Here is a 22,835-nt window from a genome sequence, read left to right on the forward strand (position 1 = left end):
AGATACATATAAACACCATATTTGTTTATACGCAGAGAAAAAAGTCTTAAAAATTTTACAAAAAAATTATTAACAGAGGTTTCTTCTGAGTGGCAGGCCTCTGTCTGTGCAGTTCGACTCACACACCACAAGGCTGCTGCACATAATGCCCCTAATAGCAGCAGTGTGTGTGGGGACGGGTCCTTCCCACCTCCTGGTCCTCACCGTATCCTCTGCTCTCCTAGAAAAAGTGCCCTCTCCAGCCATGAGAGAGAAAACGCAGTCCTGTGCCAAATCCAGGGGCCATCTCTGTCCTGGCACTGCACAGCCTCTCTGTGGCACCCGAGACTGAGGCCTTCATAGCCTCTCTGTGGCACCCGAGACTGAGGCCTTCATAGCCTCTCTGTGGCACCCGAGACTGAGGCCTTCTTCCTTCTGAACTATCTTCTCCAATCCTTCTTAGACACTCCTGTCTTGTACGGGGGACGTGCCCACTGCAGACTAACCTGTACTTACTTGAGGACCCCAGTCTGGGCACTGTCCCCGGCTTCTTTCTCTACCTGACTGTCCCAGGTAATCCACCTGCTCCTGTGTTCCAACCTCCACCTGAAGCAGACGTCTTACTGGACACCTCGTTCTAAAGTACTCCAGACTCAACATTTCTGCTCACACAATAGCAACACATGCTCCCCTGTCCTCTCACTCCAAGACACAGGTCCACTGCTTTTTAAAAAAAATTATTTATTTTTGTAATTTATTTATTTTTGTCTTATGTGCATTAGTATTTTACTATGGGTGTGGGGTCTCCTGAAACTGGAGTCACAGGCAGCTGTGAGCTGCCATGTGGGTGCTGGGAACTGAACCCAGACCCTCTGGAAGAGCAGTCAGTGCTCTTAGCCTCTGAACCATCTCTCTAGTCCACACAGGTGCACCGCTCTAACACTTCCCCCTCCTCCGTCCCCCCTCCACTCCTGTGGTCCGGACTCACATTCTCCTCACCACTCCTGGGTCTAATGAGACGGTTCAAATTAACATGGTTACAATTAGGGGAGAAAGCTGGTATTTAAGTATTCTAGGCAGGGCCAGCGATGTGACTTAGTGGTAGAGCATTTGCTCAGCATATGCAAGAACTAGGCAACTTCTGTCCTTTCCAATTCATCTTCTACCCTGAAGCCATAATACTGTTTTATGGTTACTTGATGGGGATAGGGTAGAGCTCAGTGGTAAAACACTTGCCTAATAAGAAGGAGAGAAAGACACAGAGAAAAAGGGGGAGAGGAAGGGGAAAAATTGAGGGAGAATATGAATCACAAAATGCACTCAAGTGAGCTTCTAAATACAGTACTAAAGCTCTGGCTAGCTGGGGACCACTCTGGCTGTACATCTCCTCTGTATCACTCTCCTCTCCCTCCATCCCCAGCTCTTCCACAGAAATTAAAATTGCATGTCTGCTCTGGGGTCACACTGTCTGGCCTTGTCACATTTCTGAGTCTTAGCTCACATGGTTCCTTCTGCCTGAAATATTTATTCTTTTTATTTATTATTATTGTGACTTCTATTATTATTTGGTAGTGCTAGATATCAAACTCAAGTCCTTACACTTGCTGGACAAACATTTTACCACAGACCCACACCCCCAGCTCTGCCTAGAATAATTGAAGACCTGCTTTCTCCTCTAACTTGTAAACATCTTAAGGGCAGAACCTATACCTTGCTCTACTAATATTCCAAGTCCTCAGCACAGGGCTATCACAAAAGAGTCAGCAAGTGTTTGCTGAACTGAATCAAACCATGGCCACTTCTGTTTGTTATGTTTGTTGTTGTTTGAGACAAGGTCTCTCTCTCTCTCTCTCTCCCTCTCCCTCCCTCTCTCTCTCTCTCCCTCTCTCCCCATCTCTCCCTCTCCCTCTCTTCCTCTCTGTAGCTCTGGCTATCTTGGAACTCACTATGTAGACCAGGCTGGTCTCGAACTCACACTCCACCTGCCCCTGCCTCCTGAGCGCTAGGATTAATGGTGTGTGCCACCATGCCTGGCTCAAACAATTATGTTTGGTTTCCTAATTAGTTTTGCACTACCACTTACACATGGATGCAGTTGATTGAGACAAGCACACAACTGTAAATAAAAGCTCTGCTGTAACAAAGTGAATGAGAAGATGAAGTTTTTGATTCTGTTCTTGCCCCTGCTCAGAATTTCTGCTGCCCATCATCCCAGGCTTAGTGTGGATTAGTCCACTTACTTAACAATAACTCAAACCTCTCTACTGTATCCTTTTATAAATGGTAAACTGAAGCTCAGTAGAATAATTTGTCAAGGTATCCCAGCTCGGAGATCCTGAGGCCAGGATTTGAACTGTGTGACTCTGGGACCACTCCCTGAACTTCCAACATCCTGGACGGCTCCATCATTAGGGCCCGACACAGTGTGCATCAAGGCTGTACTGAGATACTGCAAGGCACCTTCTTCGTATTCTCCAACAACAAGAAGACAGACCCTGAGAAATAACTAGAGGGCAGAAGCTTGGGAATCATGCCAAGGCAATGACAGCGTCACTGCCTCTAGCCTTCAGGGGCCAGTATATCCGTGAGTTCCCAAAAAGGCCACGTTCAGAGCGGCAGGGAGGAGCTGCGGGTATCACGGAAAACAACCTAGAAGTGCAGGGCTAAAGGGAGTTAGAGGGACGGCACAGCACTGCTGTGGGATGTCCTGTACGCTGGGAATATATGCTGCTATGATTGAGTGATAAATAAAATGCTGATTGGCCAGTAGCCAGGCAGGAAGGATAATGTAGGCGGGACAAGGAGAGAGGAGAATTCTGGGTGGAAGAAGGCAGAGGGAGGAGACGCTGTGAGCCGCCACGAGGAGAAGCATGATATAAGACACCAGTAAGCCACGAGCCACATGGCAACTTATAGACTAATAGAAATGGGTTAATTTAAGATTTAAGAACAGTTGGCAAGAAGCCTGCCACGGCCATACAGTTTGTAAGTAATATAAGTCTCTGTGTGTTTACTTGCGAGATGCGAGTGGGAGAGATTTGTCCTGACTGCCAGCAGGCCGGGACACAGGAAAACTTCAGCTACACAACACTGTCCACAAGAGGCAAGAATCTCATCTCAAGAGCAAGGTGGAGAAGGGAAGGAAGAGTGAGCCGGAGTGACTCCTTCCTAGAAAAACAGAGACAGAACCATACATTTTAAAACACAACAGGCATGTTAGGGTTACATTTCTGAGCTAGTTTCTTAGCACTGTACAAGTCTGTTGTGGGGAAGCCAAATGTTTCCCATGGCTCACACACTGGAGGTCAGGTCTCCAGCTGCTGGCACTTCTGGGAAATGGTGGCAACTTTGGGAGGTGGGGCTAATTGGAAGCTCACTGGTGACGCAACTCTGAAGGAGGTGTGTTCCTCCTTGTCTGCTTTCCCACATGAGGTGAGCAGCTCTGTTTCACCTCGATGCTCCACCATGATGCCCCGCTGCACCATGGATTGGGAACAACAGGGACAAGGGAACGTGGCTGAGACTGACCATGGTCAGCATCGGTCTTTCCTCCTTTGAATTGACATTCTTGGGTATTGTCATGGCAGTCGAGTATCTAACAGTATCTAACTTAACTCCTGCAAGCCCCAGAACAACCTAGTTGATGCTGCGACAGTTCCCTATCTTACAGGTAAAGAGCCCGAGGTACTGAGGGCTAAGTATTTTAGGAAGCCAGGTGGAAATCCGGGCTGGTCGTCAAGAGCATACATAAGCAGCCCAGCTTCTGCCCTAAGTCTCTCACCTCTGGTGATCAAACAGTCCTACCTTCTCTGATTTCAACGGAAAAAGAGAGAGAGGTTCCATGACCTTTCTCCAAGGTTACAAGTTGGTCAGTAGCTACATCAAGGAAGTTAATGATCTGCAAAAAGTCATTATTTGCTCTATGAAGTTTATGTTTTAAAGTAAGCAATGTCACTGCTGGTCTTATGACCTCGGTCAGGTCCCCTGGGTTTAAGGTTAAGGGTTTCTGCATCCTAACACATTGTTAAAACAAATTCCCCACAGGAAGCAGCTGTTCGGTCATTCAGAAAACATTACCAAATACTAGGGATATCCCAGGCCCAGGCTGGGCACTGGCCAGCATGCTGGGCAAGACACAGCTCTGCACTAAGAATCTCCAGGCAGGACTAACACACCAAACACACTGATGCATGATGCTATTACAGGCCCTAGGACATCACTGAAGTGGGTCCCCAAGGGTCCTAAAGAACGACTGAGTCAATTCAACTAACCAGGGCAAACCACAACAGGCAGCGCTTCCCCAGTCTCTAAAGTTACTCAAGGAGCGTAAGAAGAGAGCGAGAACGTGGAGGCCTGAAACAGTCTGCCTAAGTAAGGACGCTGGTCAACACGACGTCCCGAGAGATGCCCGCATTACCTCTGTGACTACATTACCTTACATGGCAAATGAGACTTCACAGGTGTGACTAAGGTTAAGGACCCTGAGATGAGATTAGCCTTGATTTTCCAAAGTGGGTCCCTTGAACTGGGACAAGGTGGGGGTGTGGGGAAGAGGCAGAAGGGTGGGTCAGAGAGATGGGCTGTGAGGAGAGCTCTACTTCACATTGCCAGTTTTGAAGATGGAGAAGAGCAGGTAGCTTTAAAAAGGAACTGAACTGCCCTTCCAGCCTTCAGAAGGAATGTGACCCTGTGACCCTGCCAGCATCTTCGCTTCAGCTTTGCCCGAGTTCAGGAGTCGGGAAGTGGCGGGACGCGTCAGTGTAAGAACCTCTTAGAACTGTGGCTCGTCACTTGGCTGTCTGACTTGGAGCAAGTTACTTTAAACTCACGAAGCTTCGATCTTCCCATTTTCAAAAATAGAAAATAATTACAATGACTGTGTAGGATTGTTACCTGGGTCAAATGGGTCATGGATGTGGCAGCACTTTATACATGTGAGTAGCGATGTATTGTAGCTGACCAAGCACAAGTTACAGCAGTGAGCCACCTCTGAGATCAGGTCAACATAACTGACCGAAACCTCCCCCTGGACTCTCGTGTGCAGAACTACAGTGAGTGGGGCCTGCCTGCTTGCCAGCCCTCACCATGGCCTGTCTTCTGTTTGCTCGATGCCCCGGCCCACTGGTCTGTAATAAAGGAATCCACTCACAGAGGCCCACTAACTGCAAGGTTCCTTTTCATCTGTGGCCCTCAGCTTCCCTGAGCACTCGAGAGTCTTGGGACCACTCATTTCCAATGTCTCCCGAGACACTTGTCCCTGGCCCACGTGCACTTACTGCGCGGCCTTTCTCCTGCCCTCTACATCCCCTTAGCCTCTCCACAGGCGCTGTGCTCCCTCTCTCCACAGGCGCTGTGCTCCCTCTCTCCACAGCCGCTGTGCTCCCTCTCTCCACAGCCGCTGTGCTCCCTCTCTTCCCATTTCTTACCATGCATTTTCTTCCAGGTTCAATCCTTGGCCTTTTTTGTATTCCTTTAACTCAGAGAATCATTCACTTTTGTGATTCTAAACAGACATTTCCTAAAAAAAAATTACTTCCAAATATGTATTTCTAGTCTAACAGTGTCACTTGAGATGGACATTTCCATTAAAAAGAGTTTATGTAAGAATTCAAAATGGGGTTGGCGAGATGGCTCAGAGGTTAAGAGCACTGGCTGCTCTTCCAGAGGTCCTGAGTTCAATTCTCAGCAACCACACGGTGGCTCTCAACCATCAATAATGAGATCTGGTGCCTTCTTCTGGCCTGAAGGGATATATGCAAGCAGAATAAATAAATAAATCTTTAAAATTAAAAAAAAAATTCAAAATGCAACTGGGTATGGTGGCGCACGCCTTTAATCCCAGCACTCAGGAGGCAGAGGCAGGCGGATCTGAGCTCAAGGCCAGCCTGGTCTACAAAGCAAGATCCAGGACAGGCAGGGCTGTTACACAGAGAAATCCTGTCTTGAAAAACCAAACCAACCAAACAAACAAAAAATTCAAAATGCTAGGGAAACTGACTAAATAGAAATACCAGCAGGAAACTCACACATGAGGCACAAAAGAAAACTCTATATTCTTATTTAAAAGACGTAAAGTTTCGGAAGCTGGCAGACCCCACAGAGAAAGGCCATGTGGCTAGTGACCAGGGCACAGTGCCGCGAGCTAACCAGGAAGAATGCTGGCTTCTCTGGTACCTTTCTGAGCTTAACTCACTCTGTGACCTTGGACAAGTCAAGTTAGCTCTGTAGGTTTCCTTGTTCACAAACTGAAGCAGCTAAGAAGATTTCATGCAAATCAGGAAAAAAAATATGGGCTGGCAAGATAGCTTAGTGGATAAAATGGGCACTTGCCACCAAGGCTGCCAACCTGAATTTGCTCCCCAGGACCCCTATAGTAGAAAGAGAACAGACTTCCAAAGCTGTCCTCTGCTCTACACACACACACACACACACACGCACGCACGCACGCACGCACGCACGCACGCACGCACGCACGCACGCACACACACACACACACACACTTTGGAATGTATGTACCCTCACAGATAAGCACACATAATTAATAAAGAAATACATATTTTAAAAGGAAAATGATACTATTACCAGTAAATGAATACAGGGCAGTCTAGATTAAGGATCAAGACAAGAGGTACACAGGGCAGTCTAGAGGAAGGCCTTGGGTAAGCTGGAGCCACGAGCACTGACTAAATGAGCTAGGGGTTGAGCTGCCCTTCCTAAAGAAGCATCCTTGCTTGTTGGGGAACGACAGAGTGAATCAAGAAACAGAGACGGAGGAAGAGCAGAGTCGTGGAGAACCCCGGTCCGATCCTGTCCTTTCCCACTCATGAACAAGAGTATTCTGCACTCATGAACAAGAGTATTCTGCACTCCTGTTCTGTAGAGCAAGGCTTGAGACACACTGTACACACTACAGCACGGGTCTGCTGGCATGGAGTTACTGCCCAGCAAACAGAAAATAAAGAAGTAACTAATTAAATAAGTAAATTACAAACCGAGATAAGAGCGTGCAGGGAAACCGTTGACAAATAGAGAAATAGCAGCCAGATCGGTGTCACTAATGCCAAGAGAAAGGAAAACAATCAATGGTTTCAAATCACAGCTCTGGGAAGATGAGAACTGAGACAAGAGCACTGGATCGGAGCAGAACAAAAATCACTGTGTCCTGAGAGGGAAGGGTGACTGTGAGAGGAGCCCGCCGCCGCCGCCGCCGCCGCCGCCGCCGCCGCCGGGAGAGCGAGAAGGGCGGAGAAGAGCACTGTGAGAGGAGCCCGCCGCCGCCGCCAGGAGAGCGAGAAGGGCGGAGAAGAGCACTGTGAGAGGAGCCCGCCGCCGCCGCCGCCGCCGCCGCCGCCGCCGCCGCCGCCGCCGCCGGGAGAGCGAGAAGGGCGGAGAAGAGCACTGTGAGAGGAGCCCGCCGCCGCCGCCAGGAGAGCGAGAAGGGCGGAGAAGAGCACTGTGAGAGGAGCCCGCCGCCGCCGCCGCCGCCGCCGCCGCCGCCGCCGGGAGAGCGAGAAGGGCGGAGAAGAGCACTGTGAGAGGAGCCCGCCGCCGCCGCCAGGAGAGCGAGAAGGGCGGAGAAGAGCACTGTGAGAGGAGCCCGCCGCCGCCGCCGCCGCCAGGAGAGCGAGAAGGGCGGAGAAGAGCACTGTGAGAGGAGCCCGCCGCCGCCGCCAGGAGAGCGAGAAGGGCGGAGAAGAGCACTGTGAGAGGAGCCCGCCGCCGCCGCCGCCGGGAGAGCAAGACAGGCGGAGAAGAGCACTGTGAGCAGGGATCACTTTGAAAGAAATTTGGGTCTAAAGGGAAAAGAGGAACAACGTGTCTGGGAAAGACGCAAAGACAGCCAACAGGAAGACTGGTGCCCGTGGGCAGGCCGCAGGGCCAGTAAGGAGGTAGCTCTGGCGACAGGAGAGGCGATGGGCTATCACACTGCCCCACTCCCACAGCTGGTCCGTGTGAAGTCCAGCTAAGGGCTCTCCGCTCCATTCTCTCAGTCCTTCATGCTTTCATCATGTCTCACCCCAGTGACCAGAGTCACGCTCTGTCCCCATGCCTCACGCCCGCACAGCTTGTATGTGTTTGCTCAGATGGCATTCTCCATGACACTCCTGTCTGCATCAACACACCATTGTCGGGGTCTTCGTACCTGCCCTGCTTTTCCATGACCTGCCATCATCTACCACCGCACAAATGATTTCTGTTTCTTCTCTGGGCTTTGCTTCCTTTTGCTATTAATTGTTATTTTGAGACAAGGTCTCTGTAGCCAGGAACTCACTATGTAGTCCAGGATAGCCTCACACCCATGGCAATCCTCCTGCCTTAGCCTCCTGAGCACTAGGATTATAGGTATGATCCACCATGCCCTGCTAGGGTAGAGCTCTTGGTCGGTGTCGATCACAGGCATCCATTACAGTGCCTGGCACATGGCAGGTGTTCTAGTTTCATTTCTTGATGTAATAAAACACTGTGGCAAAAGGAAGCTTAGGGAAGAAGGTCTGACATGGCTGACAGTCCCAGGTTAGCTCATTACTGCCAAGAAGTCAAGAAGGAACTCAAAGCCTCACAGCCACAGTCACGAGCGGAGAGCAGAAATGCCAGAACCCTTACGTGCACTCAGCTAGCTTTCTCCACTATCATATATCCTGGGCCGCAAGCCAGGGAGTAGAGCTTCCCTCCCACAGGAGGCTGGGTCTTCCTCTACCAATTATCAGTTAAGATAATCTCCCAAAGAACTGCCCGCAAGACAACCGGATCGAGATAACTGGATCCTCCTCAAGGCTCTCTTTCCGTGATTCTAGGCTGGGTTGATGGTTTACATGTAAGCAGCAGAGCAGGCCTTGTATGACTATTAGCTGAACAAATGCCTCCTGGCCACCTCTGCGGTCTCCCTTCCCCCAGTATCCCTCACCTTTACCTTTTTCCCTGTCTATCGGAAACTCCAGTCATACGTCCCGTAGCTTAAGAGCATCAAAAGCATCAAAGGGTTACAACAGTGTATTTTTTAAGCTAGCAGGTTTCTAATAAGATATTCTACTAAACGCTTTCATTAGCAACCCTGAGTTAAAAACAAAACCAACAAGCTTGATTGTTTGTCTGTCATATGGTGGTGCTGGGGACTGGCCCTAGGGCCTTGTGAAAACCAGACGGATGCTCTACCACCAAACTACATTTCCAGCCCAGTTTCTCATAATTACGTGAGAAATTATGCTGACAATCTCCAAAGGAGGAGACAGTAAGGCAGCATTTTCTAAGCTTACCTGAACCCAGCACCCTTTCTTCACGAGATACCTTACCGGACCAGAGTTCTGGAAACACACACTAGAAAACACAGCACTGGGGATCAAGTCCAGAGCCAGCAGGCTGTCCGGCTGTCCGGCTGTCCAGCTTCTTCCCAGGCAGGCCCATCTCGCGCGCTACTCTCCTCGTGTATCCACATCCTAATGTGTCTTTTCAGAACTTCAGCCTTTCCTTTCTTCCCTTCCTCATGCCTCTGCCTGCCACAAACAGGAGCTCATTCTGACCAACAAAGCCACATTTCTATGAAACCCTTCCCAGTTCACTGAGAGGAGCGAGCCACTGCACCTTCACAGACCCTGGTACATGCCCTGACTCTTGCATTTTCAAGTCAATCTCAACTGTATACTTACATGCTTCTTTTCTAAGCAAGAACTATGGGGATCATACAAACACAGACCAGGCATCATTCTCGGGCACTTAACGTAAGGTGCGGTATAGCAAGGTCCTTGATATGTGTCAGGTGAATGAATTATTTCAGACTGAGAATAAAATGCAGCTCCAATGATGCAAGGCTCTTGCTGATCTTCACATTGCTCATCAGTTTGAACACGGAGACCTCACCCTGTAAGCTTCTGCAATGCTAACTCCTCACTCTACTGGATCCTTCTCATCAGCGTTCAATGTTATGATTCTCTCCTGCCTTAAAACCCTGTACTTTCTCACCCACCCCCCAATCCCGTCACCTCTCTCTCACCAACTCCATTTCCGCACCCCCTCTTCGCTCCTCTAGCTCCTGCCCCAACCTTGACTCTGAGCCTGTCCTAAAGCTACTAATGACTTTATTTTATAAGCCAGTGCCATTTTTAGACTAAGCTTATTTGGTCCAGTGATAACCATGGGTACAGCTGACCATGCCTCCCTCTGAACCCCGACTCTTCCATTTAAATGACAACATTCTCTTCTGTCCCTCTGGCCAACTTTCTCAGTGTGGTCCTAAACATCCCTTAAATATTCCTGTGCTTCAGGATTTTGGACGTGGCTCTTTGCTTTCCTTACTGTCTCCCTGCAAAGGCTTATCTATTTTTGTCTCCTCAGTTCCTCGCTATATGCTGATGATAAATTATTCCCACTGAAATAGTTACAATCTTTCTTTAGTTTCAGCTTTATGCATCCAACATCTTGTTTTTTTTTTTTGTTTCGATTTGTTCTTTTGTTATTCAAGACTGGATTTCTCTGTGTAGCCCTGGCTGTCCTTGAACTCGCTCTGTAGACCAGGCTGGCCTCGGACTCAGAGATCCACCTGCCTCTGCCTCCTGACTGTTAGAATTAAAGGCTGCATCCAATATCTTTTTAGACATTTCCTCTGAGATGTTCTATGATTCTAGAGAAAATAGGAAACATGAACAAATGAAAACAGTTTTGAAATGAAGAACTCAGGAATGAGTCAAGAGTCAGCAGAAGAGAGAATCAGTAGTTTGGAAGACATATATCTGAAGAAATTATCTGGACTGCTGAGAGGGATAAGGGGACAAAGGATATGACAGATACAAATATGAAGAACAGGCATAACACAGTTTTACTTGTAGCATCTCAGGAAGGAACAGAGAAAGTAAAAACACATTTGAAAAGAGAATGGTTGTAACTGCTCAACAAATAAGCATGAACTTTTGGTCTGGGAAATATATGTGGGATAAATAAAAAGGAATACATGCTGTAGTAGCCAGCACACAGGACAGCCCTCACTGAGTCTCATCTGGGAACCACACCTTGTGTATTCAAAACATACCAAGGCTGGTCAAATGCAGCCACTGGCAGAAGACAATGAAAATGATAGTGTGTTACTTCTGAGATCAAGCTACAAAAGAAACTATGGAAACCAGGCATGACAGCTTATGCCTGTAATCCCATCACTTGAGAGCCTGAGGCAAGATAATCACAAATTGAGGCTAGTTTGGGTAAACAATGAGTTTCAGGCCAACCTGGTCTATATAATGAAACTCTGTTTCAAAAAACCAACCAAAGAAACAAACAGCAAATTGTGGCTTCTGAGTTGACGTTGTTTCGATTCCTGTCCTTTCTGGGATCGTTGGCTCTGGGGAAGGCAGCTGCTGTGAGGAGCAGCCATGAGGACAGTCTATGTGATGAGGAACTAAGGGCCTTCTAGAGCAGTCCTCTAACACGTGTGAACTTGGAAGCCCGTCCCACCAAAGACTGCAGCTCTAACCAACAGCCCAATGACAAGCTTTTCAAAGACAATGAATGCCAGGAGGAGTGGTATCACCTCTAATCACAGTATTTAGGTGATGGAGATAAGAGAATCAGCCAGCCAGGTTGTAAGAACCCCTATCAAACCAAACCAAAATAAACCAAAATAAACACACTGTGAGCCAGAACCACTCAGATAAGCTGGATCCTGGTTTGCTGACCCTCAGAGAAACTATGTGAAATAATACTTTCTTAAGCAGCTAAATTTTAGGACAATTTTATACAGTAATAGATAACTAATATATTGGGAAAAAAAAAAAAAACCCAGTTCTGAATTGCTTACAAAAAGCCTTCTCCATCTGGTCCAGACTGTCTCTCAGCCTCATTTCTTGCCATACTCTCTCTGGCATATTACATTTTAAATACACCTAACAACTCGACGCTTTTGGAATACGACCATGTTCTCTCTCCCACCTCCACGCTCTCTGCAGCTTCCATGATGCATCCTCTGCCTGACACATTCTTCAACACCTTCTCTCCTCCTTCCATACACTCGGCTAACTAACTTCTCCCCATCATCAGAGCGCTGTACTACACTGCAGACAAAACTCTTATTAAACTGCCCCTCTTTCCATCAGATCTAAAGCTCCAAAGAGGGGCACAGTTCCTGTCTCCTTTATACCCCACAGTTCCAAGCACACAGGAGATATTCTGCAGATATTTATTGCTTACACTCTACAAGGTAGAGCCAGGCAGGAAGGCTAAAAGTTGAAGCATAAACATTCTCAGGAAATGATCCAAGTAAGAATTTCACCTGATATAACTGTAAAGGAACCAAGAACTCCTGCATTCCATGCAATTTCAAGTTCAAGGAAGGCTTGAGTAAGGTCAGGATTCAAAAGCTGGATGATTCCAGTTCCTGGCAAGTCAAACCTCGTGGCAGTTCTATTATGGCTCTTGAGCTGTAATCTCTGGACATCCGACACACCCATTCTGGAAAGCACTCACAATTGTACTCAAAGGTCAGACAGAAATGGTTTTTAAAATGATCACCTGTCCTGCCTTTTAGGCCATTCTGAGCTTATTATGTTGAGATTTAAGATCTGATCATGAATGGTATCTGTGGCGTTTGTCTAAACAGGATCATATACATACATATGTGCATAAATAAACAGGTCATAAAATATTAAACACTAGTACCCTCTACTGGTGGAAAGGCCTCACAGGCTTACTGTGAGGAATGGTCTTACTGCCCTCTAGTGACCACAACCTATAAAGACAGCCAATCCTGCCGCAGATGGGAGACTCGCCTTGGCTATAATGATAGGGTTTTATGTTCTTTAAGCATCTCATTTCCTCAGATGCTGGTTTACATTACAGGGGTGCAACTCTAAGACTCTTGGGGGCTCCCTGGGGACTCTGCACAGCTCTCCCCAGCTGTTAGTGACAGTGTGACGCTGCTCTCTCCTGCTTCTCAGGAACCAGAGGTCAAGGGGAGGCAGAGAAGGCACCAGTGAGGGCGGCGGCAGCAGCAGCTGTGAAAGACTACCCTGGACTCTCTGGGGAGCAGGGAGCAGCTTGAGGAACACATGTTGTTCCTCCCTGCATATTACCCACAGTTGTGTGCTGTACTAAAACGGCAATTCCACGTGGTCGGCACTTACCTTTGAAACATCTCCAAAGCTATAATAAATGACACAGCAGCTAACGTCGCTGTCGCTGTGGTTTATAAACCAGGCTTTGCCAGTTATTGCCACTGATGACAGATGAAGCTGAGTTTCCCTCAAGATGGAACTGAGATGCCACCCACCTCCCGTATGAAGTCTTTCTGAGTCCCCGATTGGGGCAGCTGCTCTGTCTCTGGCCGGACAGACTCTCCAGATCGGAGAGTGGACAGTGTCCTGTCGCACGTGCTTATTTACAGCCGCAGCGGGCGCTGCTCCTGTTCGTCTGCCCATCACTGCTCCACCAAACCCTCAGCTCCTCGAGGGCACCAGCAAGTCGCAATCATTTCTGTACAATGGGCGTCGGGCACACTCAGAATGTTTCCCATATGTCACTGTCTCTTACCAGTCTATATGGTAAGTACAGAAATTGAACCCGGTCTTTAAAAACCTTATATAATAACTGAACAGAGTAACTTGGTTCATTCTGATCCAAGGTGGGGGGAGGGGTGGCCAGATGGCTCAGTGGGTAAAGGTGCTTGCCACCAAACCTTGCCACATGTTGGAGAGAGCGAACGAATGTCCACTAAGTTGTCCCCTGACCTCCATATGTGCACTGTGGCAAAGAGACACCCTCCCAACACACAATAAAATGAAAACAAAAAATTGAAAAGATTGAGGACTGTGTTCTGTCTATTTTCACTTCATTTTTTTTTTCTTGAATTTTTACTATATATTATAAAAGTATTAGTCTGAGGCTAGTAAGATGTTCTAAACCATGGTCCCCTCCAGGGACAGTGTGGAGAGTTCAGATGGGCCCAACAACTCACGAAGTACAGGAGGAAGGGGAGACACACTGGAAGCACTCTTCACAGGGCTCAGGACATACCTATCCTCGTCGACAGCAACACCTCCCTGGAGGGTATCTTCTTCTTTAATTCTTGTAAGGCTAAAACTAGGTTTTCTTTGGTTTGATCAGGAAGCTCCAACATAGTTTTCCATCTTTTTATGTCTTCTACAACCACAACTCTCTGTGAAAAAGAAAAGTCATTTGGAAAATGGAACATTTTCATTAGAAAGACATCTGCCTTCACCTGAGCTAATGGCTCTCCTATTGACATATGAATTATTGATTATGACCTGAACCAAAGCACAGTGTCTGACGGCCCCAAACGATGGGTAATTGCTTAAAAGCAGGTCCTGCTTACTGCAAATCAGGAGGAGAGTTGCATCTATTAGGAAAGTGCAACTTCGAATCTCACCAAGCCAGACACCACTGGGCACTTAGCAGGGAGAAGCAGGTACTAAGGAAGAGGGGAAGGAAAATGATGCTAAGGTGAATCAACCTCATAGCTCGCTTAAGTGTCTTAATTTATATGCACGGAACGGAGAAGTCATAAAACTGTGTTTACTTCAACAATAAAAATCACACAATCAGTTCCCTATTTCCCAGAGGAGAAAACCCAAATTTTCTTTCTGAAATTTTTTTTAAAAACTTCAAACACACAGAAAGGAAGAGGGAGCAACTCACTACTTTAAAAGGTTGTTATTTTGCCATTCCCCATAAAATCAAGCATTATAAATCCTTTTACACCCTTCACCAAACTCATTTCCCATCTTCCTTTCCCGAAGAAGCTAGCACCTTACGGCTCATCCTCAGGCTTCCATTAGGACTAAAATTTAGGAATATGGGGGGAAGGGGACAGGAAAGCTTTTGTACTGTCATGTGATTTTTCTCTAGTTTTGAAATCATTTAAATTAAGAACTTTTAGTTTTTAGTAAACAAAAGTGGCAGACAAAAAGTAGCTTTTATAATTGAAAATTAAATATCTTATCTTGGATCACTATTGCCATGAGCAGGTAGGCAGTTAGGGGTCAAGAAGGGCCTTAGGAGGCTTCAGAGTTCTGGTAGTGTTTACCTTGATGTGTTCACATCATGGAAGTTCCTCATGGTACTTAGCATGTGTGTACTTTTCTACCTGAAATTTCAATAGAACCATGACATACATACATACGTACGTACGTACGTACGTACGTGTGTGTGTGTGTGTGTGTGTGTGTGTGTGTGTGTGTCTTACATCCTTCCCTTGGAGGGAGAACATGGGGTCTGCTTCCAGCCTAGAAGCCAAGGGTGAAAGGAAGGAACATCCGTCTCCCTATTTCCCAGCTCCCAGCCTGCTTGCTTTGGTTTTGCCTTTTAGGTTCACAGCTAGGAGGAGAGCAAGAAGAGACGTGGCACTGGTCAGGTTTTGGTACTCTCTGCACTGGCAGGCATTTAAAGATGACTCTTCCCTGACAGGATGACTTCTGCAGTTCCTGGGAGAGCTCCCTACCGAGAAACCACCTGAAGCACCCACTGTACTGATAATGATTCTCACCGCTGTCACACACGGAGGGCTGAAGGAGGAGCTCTACAGGGAGGGGACGCGACAGAGTGACGGAACATGTGACATGAAGGAGAGGGGACTGTTTGGGGGGGCTGGGGACCAGTCGGGGGAAAGGCAGTGGGAAGTAAGAACACAGAATGAAACATGTATGAAAATGTCATAATAAGAGCTGCTAAGACGGCTCAGAGGACACAGGGACTGTCACACTGAAGACCTGAGTTCGGTCCCCAGAACCCTCAGGTTAGAACCGCAAGTTGTCCTCTGACCGCCACACACCCACAATAAATAAATGGAAGAAGAAGAAAAAGGTCATAATGAAACCCATTATTTTGTACACTTTCTAAATACAGCCTTTCTCTGTAGGTGCCCCAGAGTCCTTCTAAGGAGCCTGCGAACCCGGGCCAGCCAGCATTCTCTATGATCGCCCACATCCTTGCCCTAAAAAACTCCCAAAGGTAACAGCCTGGCAAGGTATCCTCTTCTCCCTGGGGCATCAGCCAGCAACTGTCTCTGGACTTTCTCAAGCACAGGTCGAGTTCTCCAAAGAAAACGGCCACATGCAGCTCTCACTTCACACAGACGGACACACTCTCCTCTCTTCCTCCAACTGGAACCTGCTTTATGGCCTGCGGTAGGTGGTGGGTTCAGGATTCTGACACTGGTCTTCATGTATTGCCTGCATAAGTTCCAGAGAGATGACTAGATTCTCACTTGAGAATGTCATTTATATCTACCCCTTGTTCTCAGCCCCCCAAGACTCAATCAAAACCAAGAGAAAGAGCTTTTCTATGTGCTGTTGTAGTATGAATAGTATGAAGGGTTAACTGGTTCAAAAAACAAACAGAGCCTGAGCCACACAGGAGCTTCTTCCTGCTGAAAGGTATAAACATCAAGTTTTCCTTATCCAGTGTATCTTCTTGAGGTATTTACATTAATACATACAGTTAGAGCTGACCCACGCTAGTGGTATTGAATAGTAATCCTATTATTCTAAACACACATCTGAGAGGGGGTTTCTTTCTGTATGTTTTCACTGTTACAGACACGGCTTCAATGAACTCCTGACTTTTTGTATGCTGTCTCCCACAGTTCACTCCCCACTGCTCTTCATCTTCACACTCTTAAGTAGTGAGTGCTGCTGTTTCGATCTCCTGTCCCTCTGTCCAGTGTAATGTAAGGATCTACTTTTCCAATACCCTATTAGTCCATCTGTATTTGTTACTCTCTAGAAATATTTTTCCTTTTTGTCTCCTTTTCAAAAAAAATATTTATTTATTTATTTATTTATTTATTTATTTATTTATTTATTATGTATACAGTTGTGGTGATATTTTGTTTGTGCTCTGACAAATAAAGCTTGCCTGGAGATCAGAGTGTGGAGCTAGCCACTAGATAACCATACAGGCCAGGCAGTGGTGCACACACCTTTAATCCCAGCACTTGGGATCTCATGCCTTTGATCTTAGTACTTGGGAGGCCATTAATCCCAGCACTAGGGAGGAGGAAACAGGAAGTGATATGGCTGGGCAGAGAGAGGAATATAAGGCAGGTGGAGACATGAGCTAGGCCCCTTTTTGGTCTGAGGATTCAGTTAGAGGTAAGAAGTCTCTCTAGTGACTGCTCCTTTACTTCTCTGATCTTTCAGCATTTACCCCAATATCTGGCTCCGGGTTTTTATTATTAAAACCAATTAGGATTTGTGCTACATACAGTGTTTTGTCTGTATGTATGCCTAAATGCCAGAAGAGGGCATCAGATCTCATTACAGACAGTTGTGAGCCACCATGTGGTTGCTGGGAATTGAACTCAGGACCTCTGGAAGAGTAGCCAGTGCTCTTAACCTCTGAGCCATTTCTCCAGCCCTTGTCTCCTTTTTTATCTTCTGTTAAACAGACTAAATTTGGCCAGGCGGTGGTGGTGCACGCCTTTAATTCCAGCACTCGGGAGGCAGAGGCAGGCGGATCTTTATGAGTTCGAGGCCAGCCTGGTCTACAGAGGGAGATCCAGGAAAGACGCAAAAGCTACACAGAGAAACCCTGTCTCAAAAAAAAAAAAAAAAAAAACCAGACTAAATTTGTTTTGTTTTGAGACAGGTTCTGCATACCCCAGTCTGGCGTCAAGTTCTCAATCGTCTTGTTTTAACTATGAATGCTAGGACTACTAGTATGCACCATCACTAACTTTCCTTTAACCTTGTTTTTCTTCATAGTTTAAGAGTAATTGTATTTCTTTCACTTAAATGCTGCTTTTTTTTTAAGATTTTTTTTTTCTTTTTTAAACTTTTTTTTAAAAGATTTATTTATTATGTGTACAGTATTCTGCCTGCATGTGTCCCTGCAGGCCAGAAGAGGGCACCAGATCTCATTACAGGTGGTTGTGAGCCACCATGTGGGTGCTGGAAATTGAACTCAGGACCTCTGGAAGAGCAGTCACTGCTCTTAACCTCTGAGCCAACTCTCCAGCCCAAATGCTGTCATTTTTTAGGACACACATTCAAAGAAATATTTGTGGCCGGGCCGTGGTGGCGCATGCCTTTGATCCCAGCACTCGGGAGGCAGAGTCAGGCGAATCTCTGTGAGTTTGAGGCCAGCCTGGTCTACAAAGTGAGTTCCAGGAAAGGCGCAAAACTACACAGAGAAACCCTGTCTCGAAAAACCAAAAAAAAAAAAAAAAAAGTTTGTGCCAATCTTCTTACAAGTCTCTTTCAAAAACTCCTATTGTTTTTTTTCATTTTCTTTTATTTCTGTGATGTATTCTAAATGATTTCCTCATTATCAAGCTTCCAGTTCACCACTTTTCTCTTTAGCTACATCTTGTCTACTTTTAACATGTTCAATGTTTCTGCTCAACAAACATGTATTTTTCATTGATCAAGTCGTTTCTTTGCTCATTCTTATTTTTATTCCTTTCATTTTTAAAATCTTTGTGAACATTCAAAACATGTTTAAGATTTCAGATTGTTCTCCTATTCCCATTTCTTGGGATAGAGAATTTATTATATCTACCTGTTCAGTCACTCCCCCTGTGGCTTATTTTCTCATGGGGTTTTGTTGTTGTCTGTCTTTTACTCTTTTTAGGGGGACCCGCCCCCCAGCTACCAAATAAATCACACATAGAGGCTTATTATTACTTATGAATGCCCAGACTTAGCTTGGCTTAGTTTGTAGTCAGCTTTCCTTATCTTAAATTATCCCATCTACTTTTTGCCTCTGGGCTCTTCCCATTCTCTTACTTCTGTAAATCTTACTCTTACTCCATAGCTTGCTGTGTAGCTGGGTGGCTGGCCCCTGGAGTCCTCCTCCTTCTCTGGCTCCTAGATCTTAGTTCTCTCCTCCCACTTTTCTCCTTCTATATATTCTCTCTGCCTGCCAGCCCCACCTGTCCTTTCTCCTGCCTTGCTATTGGCCAGTTCTTTATTAAACCACCAGGTGTTTCACACAGGTACAGTAACACAGCTTCACAGAGTTAAACAAATTCAATATAAACAAAAGTAACACACCTTAAAATATTCTATTACAGGTTTGTTTGAATTATGAATTCTTCTTTAAAGAGGATTGCTTTCCTTGGGAGTCTTGTGTATTCTAGGATGTAAAGGGTTTTTATCAGGAAACCCACATTGGCCTCTGCACACTTAGGGGTTTCCTGGTTTTACACTAGACTTCATGCTAACTTTCTAGTTTGTATGCATAGCCACAGGCATGTGGTTCTAATGTACTACAGTCAACTCTTTTTTCATATAAGACCCCAAGAAGATGGCAATCTTCACACTGTTTTCTTCAACTGGTAAGCAGAACTGTTCTAGCTTACTCTTCATAAACATGGTAGATTATTTTAGTACCAAATTCCACTGAGGGCGTGGGTGCCAGCTCCAGCTCCCAAAAGATGAGGCTCCGAGGCCTGTCCCCTACTGCCCTTAAGGTCTAGCCTCTAAGCAGTCCAGCTGCTTTCAATATCCCCAAACAATTCAGCTTCATCTTCTACTTATGCTCCAGGTTTCCATTCCCTGTCTCTTCCTGGTATCTTAGGATTTCCCTCCTTGTAGTCCTGGCTGGCCTGGAACCCACTATGGAGACTAGGCTAGCCTTGAACTCGCAGAAATCTGCCTAGCTCTGACTCCCCAGTGCTGGGACTAAAGGTGTGTGCCAACACTGCCTGGCTTAAGTTCAAATTCTTAAGCTTGATATAAAAGGTCTTCCATGACTTAAGATCTTTTCAGTGTCATTATATGCTCTAGATACTATCAGCAGCTGCCAAAACAGTATTTCACTCCCACTTCCAGGGATGGTCTTCCTTTGCCTGATAACCATTTCTCTTTAGAGACTCTCTTGAGTCTTCTACAAAGCCTCCCTTCTAAATGCACTCTTTAACAAGACTCTTTCCCACCAGACTAGAACTTGAGGGTCAAAACAATTTGTTCTTAATTTATCTCCCTATCCTCAATGTACAGGGGATGGCTGCAATGCCACAGGTTGACAAAAGTGACCACAGAAGACATCACTCATAAACAGTAATGTGTGCGCCATTCCACTGGCTGGGGCAAGAGACGATCCACTGGCTGGTCAATCCTACAAGGGAAAGGTTCATAAAGCATTCCGAAGTGCTAAACCTCACATATTCTGTATCTTTTAATAATAGTTAAAAAAAAAAAAGTGTTCTTGGAACTAATCACTTCCTAAAGGAGTAAGATGAGATTAACCAAATTAACCTTTACCATTTAAATGTGAACTACATGAGTTCTACCGAGTATCCCTTTTATTGAATGAGATAAGACTATGGCGAAATTACTTGTAATATGCTGATAACAGAAGTAAAATGGTCCTAAGATTTTTATACCTCCCAGCTTGGCATTCAGAAACTTTCATTTCTTTTTAGTTTTAGTGGGCAGACTATATGGACTCAGATTGCCTAGTTCAAATCCCAGCTCTGCCACTCAGTGCGACACTGGCCTTAGGCAAACCACTCCATCTCTCTATGCACTGGTTTCTTTCTTTTTTTTATGTGTATGGATTTTTGCCTACATGCATGTCTGTTCACCAAGTATATGCCTGGCACTCTCAGAGGCCAAAAGAGGGCATCAGATCTCCTGGGACTAGAGTTATAGATAGTTTTGAGCTGTCATGAATGTTGGGAATAAAATCCAGGTCCTCTGGAAGAACAGCCAGTAAGCCATGTCTCTGGATTCTTCATCTGTAAATGATAAAACCATACCTTTCATAGCTGTTACTAAGACTTAAGTTAATATCTGTAAAGCATTAGTATAATGTCTGAACTATAAAAACAGGCTCTCCCAGCACTCACAAGTGGAGGCAGGAGTACTAGGAGTTTGAGGCCAGCCTTTGCTGCTTGGTGAGTTTGAAGTTAGCATGGAATACATGTGACCCTGTCTCAGAGCAAAAACAAAAGTACCTGTTTGATGACTTTTTGTATCAAAACCAACCTGAGGGCAAAGAGAGCCCCACCAGGAGGAAAATGCTTTAAAGCAGAGTGATTTTGTGAGTCAGTGTTGGGAGCCATAAAAGAGATGCATATCCGAAAATGCCAGGAGAGATTCCAGGAAATGCCTGTCCAGGAGTCTGGAGAGATGGCTCAGCCATTAAAAGCACTGGTTTCTCTTCCAAAGAACCCAGGTTCAAGTCCCAGGACCTGGATTCAAGTCCCAGCAGCCACAAGGAAGTTCACAATTGTCGGGAACTCCAGTCCCAGGGGATCTGATGCCCTCTTCTGGCATCTTCAGGCACTGCATGCACATGGTGCCTAGACAGACATGCAGGGAGAACCATACATAAATAAAAATAAAGATGAAAAAAAAAAAAGTCAGAAAAATAAATAAATAAATAAATAAAAACAGGCTCAACAAATGCCATCATTATCATCACCACAATAACCTTATCTGGAGCTTTAGTCTTACTATACAAGCCTTTAAATGATTATTTTTACATTTTTATTCATGTGCATCTATAGGTTATAGTGCATATGTGTTGGTTGTAAGTTGGTTCTCTCCTTCCACCATTTAGGTGCTGGGCCATCAAACCCAGGTCCTTAGTTAGGCTTGGCAGCAAGTGCCTTTAGCCACTGAGTTATCCTGCTGATGCCTTTTTCTTTGATACAGGAGAAAAAACAAAACAAAAACAAACTATGGATCTTTACTACATGTCAGGCATAAAGCTCAGTCAGCCCTCTCACCAAGCATTTACCTGTGAGTTCTATGACAATTCTGCAGGTTGAGTTATCTTGATACTGATGAGGAAAACAAGGCTTCAACCTTCAGCAGATTCTTGCATTAAACCAGAATGCAAGTCAGCCACAGTGGCACATGCTGTTGTGGAATAACCTTTGTACACTGTGAGGATGTGTCACTCAGATTGGTTTAATAAAAAGCTGACTGGATAATACCTAGGCAGGATTTTCGGGGCAGAGAGAACGCTAGGAAGGGGAGAAGCCAACCAGATGTGGAATGAGTCAGACACACAAAACACAGATTAATAAAAATATGGGTTAATTTAAGTTATAAGAGCTAGTTAGAAACAAGCCTAAGCTACTGGCTGAGCTTTTATAATTAATAATAAGTCTCTGTGTTATGATTCAGAAGCTGGCTGTCAGGACAGAAAAATCCACCTACAAATGGCGTCCAACATGGGGACACATATTTCCACATAAGATCTGAGAAAGCAGCCGGGCAGCACGCCTTTAATCCCAGCACTCAGGAGGCACAGCCAGGCAGATCTCTGTGAGTTAAAGGCCAGTCTAATCTACAGAGAAAGGCACCGAAACTACACACAGAAACCTTGTCTCTACCCCCCCCCCCCAAAAAAAGGGTTCCAAACACAAAAATGGAGTCAAACACAGCTTCCTAGTTCTGCAGTCTCTCACGCAGGCCATGGTACAGAGACACATATCTCCTGGTCACTGTCTGGGGCAGTGTGCCATGAACTAGACTGCTCAGCAGTTTAAGATTTTGTTCATGCAGACAGTCCATGCAGACAGAAAGGGTTATAGATACACAGTAAAGCAGATTCAGATGGAATAAACCTCTAAACAGGTTATAGTGTGTTTAGTAATGTGCATTGGCTTAAGGAAAATAAAAGGATATAGAGTGGCTGGAGAGATGGCTCAGAGGTTAAGAGCACTGGCTGAACTTTTAGAGGACTCCGGTTCAATTCCCAGCACCCACTTGGCAGCTCACAACTGTCTTTGACTCCAGTTCCAGAGGATCTGACACCCTCACAAATGCACATAAAATAAAATTAAATAAATTATTAAAAAAAGATTTAGATAGTAATAAAATTAGTTTAAAATAATAAAATCTTTAAAGAGAGAGGTAAAGTAACTAAAAAAAGAAGAAGAAGAAACCACATAAAGATGGGAA

General features: G+C 45.6%; 1 protein-coding gene across 3 annotated transcripts in view; it reads right to left on the reverse strand.

The window, feature by feature from the left end:
• The window catches only part of Tceanc2 (transcription elongation factor A N-terminal and central domain containing 2), a 45,321-nt gene that overhangs the window by 15,824 nt on the left and 6,662 nt on the right, over positions 1-22,835 (reverse strand). For all 3 annotated transcript variants that reach the window (XM_028888217.2, XM_028888209.2, XM_028888194.2), the window contains exon 3: positions 13,972-14,113. In XM_028888217.2, the coding sequence (XP_028744050.1) occupies positions 13,972-14,113 (142 nt within the window). The remainder of the gene's footprint in view (positions 1-13,971; positions 14,114-22,835) is intronic.

Source organism: Peromyscus leucopus, chromosome 2 (genome assembly GCF_004664715.2).
Source record: "Peromyscus leucopus breed LL Stock chromosome 2, UCI_PerLeu_2.1, whole genome shotgun sequence".
NCBI lineage: Eukaryota > Metazoa > Chordata > Mammalia > Rodentia > Cricetidae > Peromyscus > Peromyscus leucopus.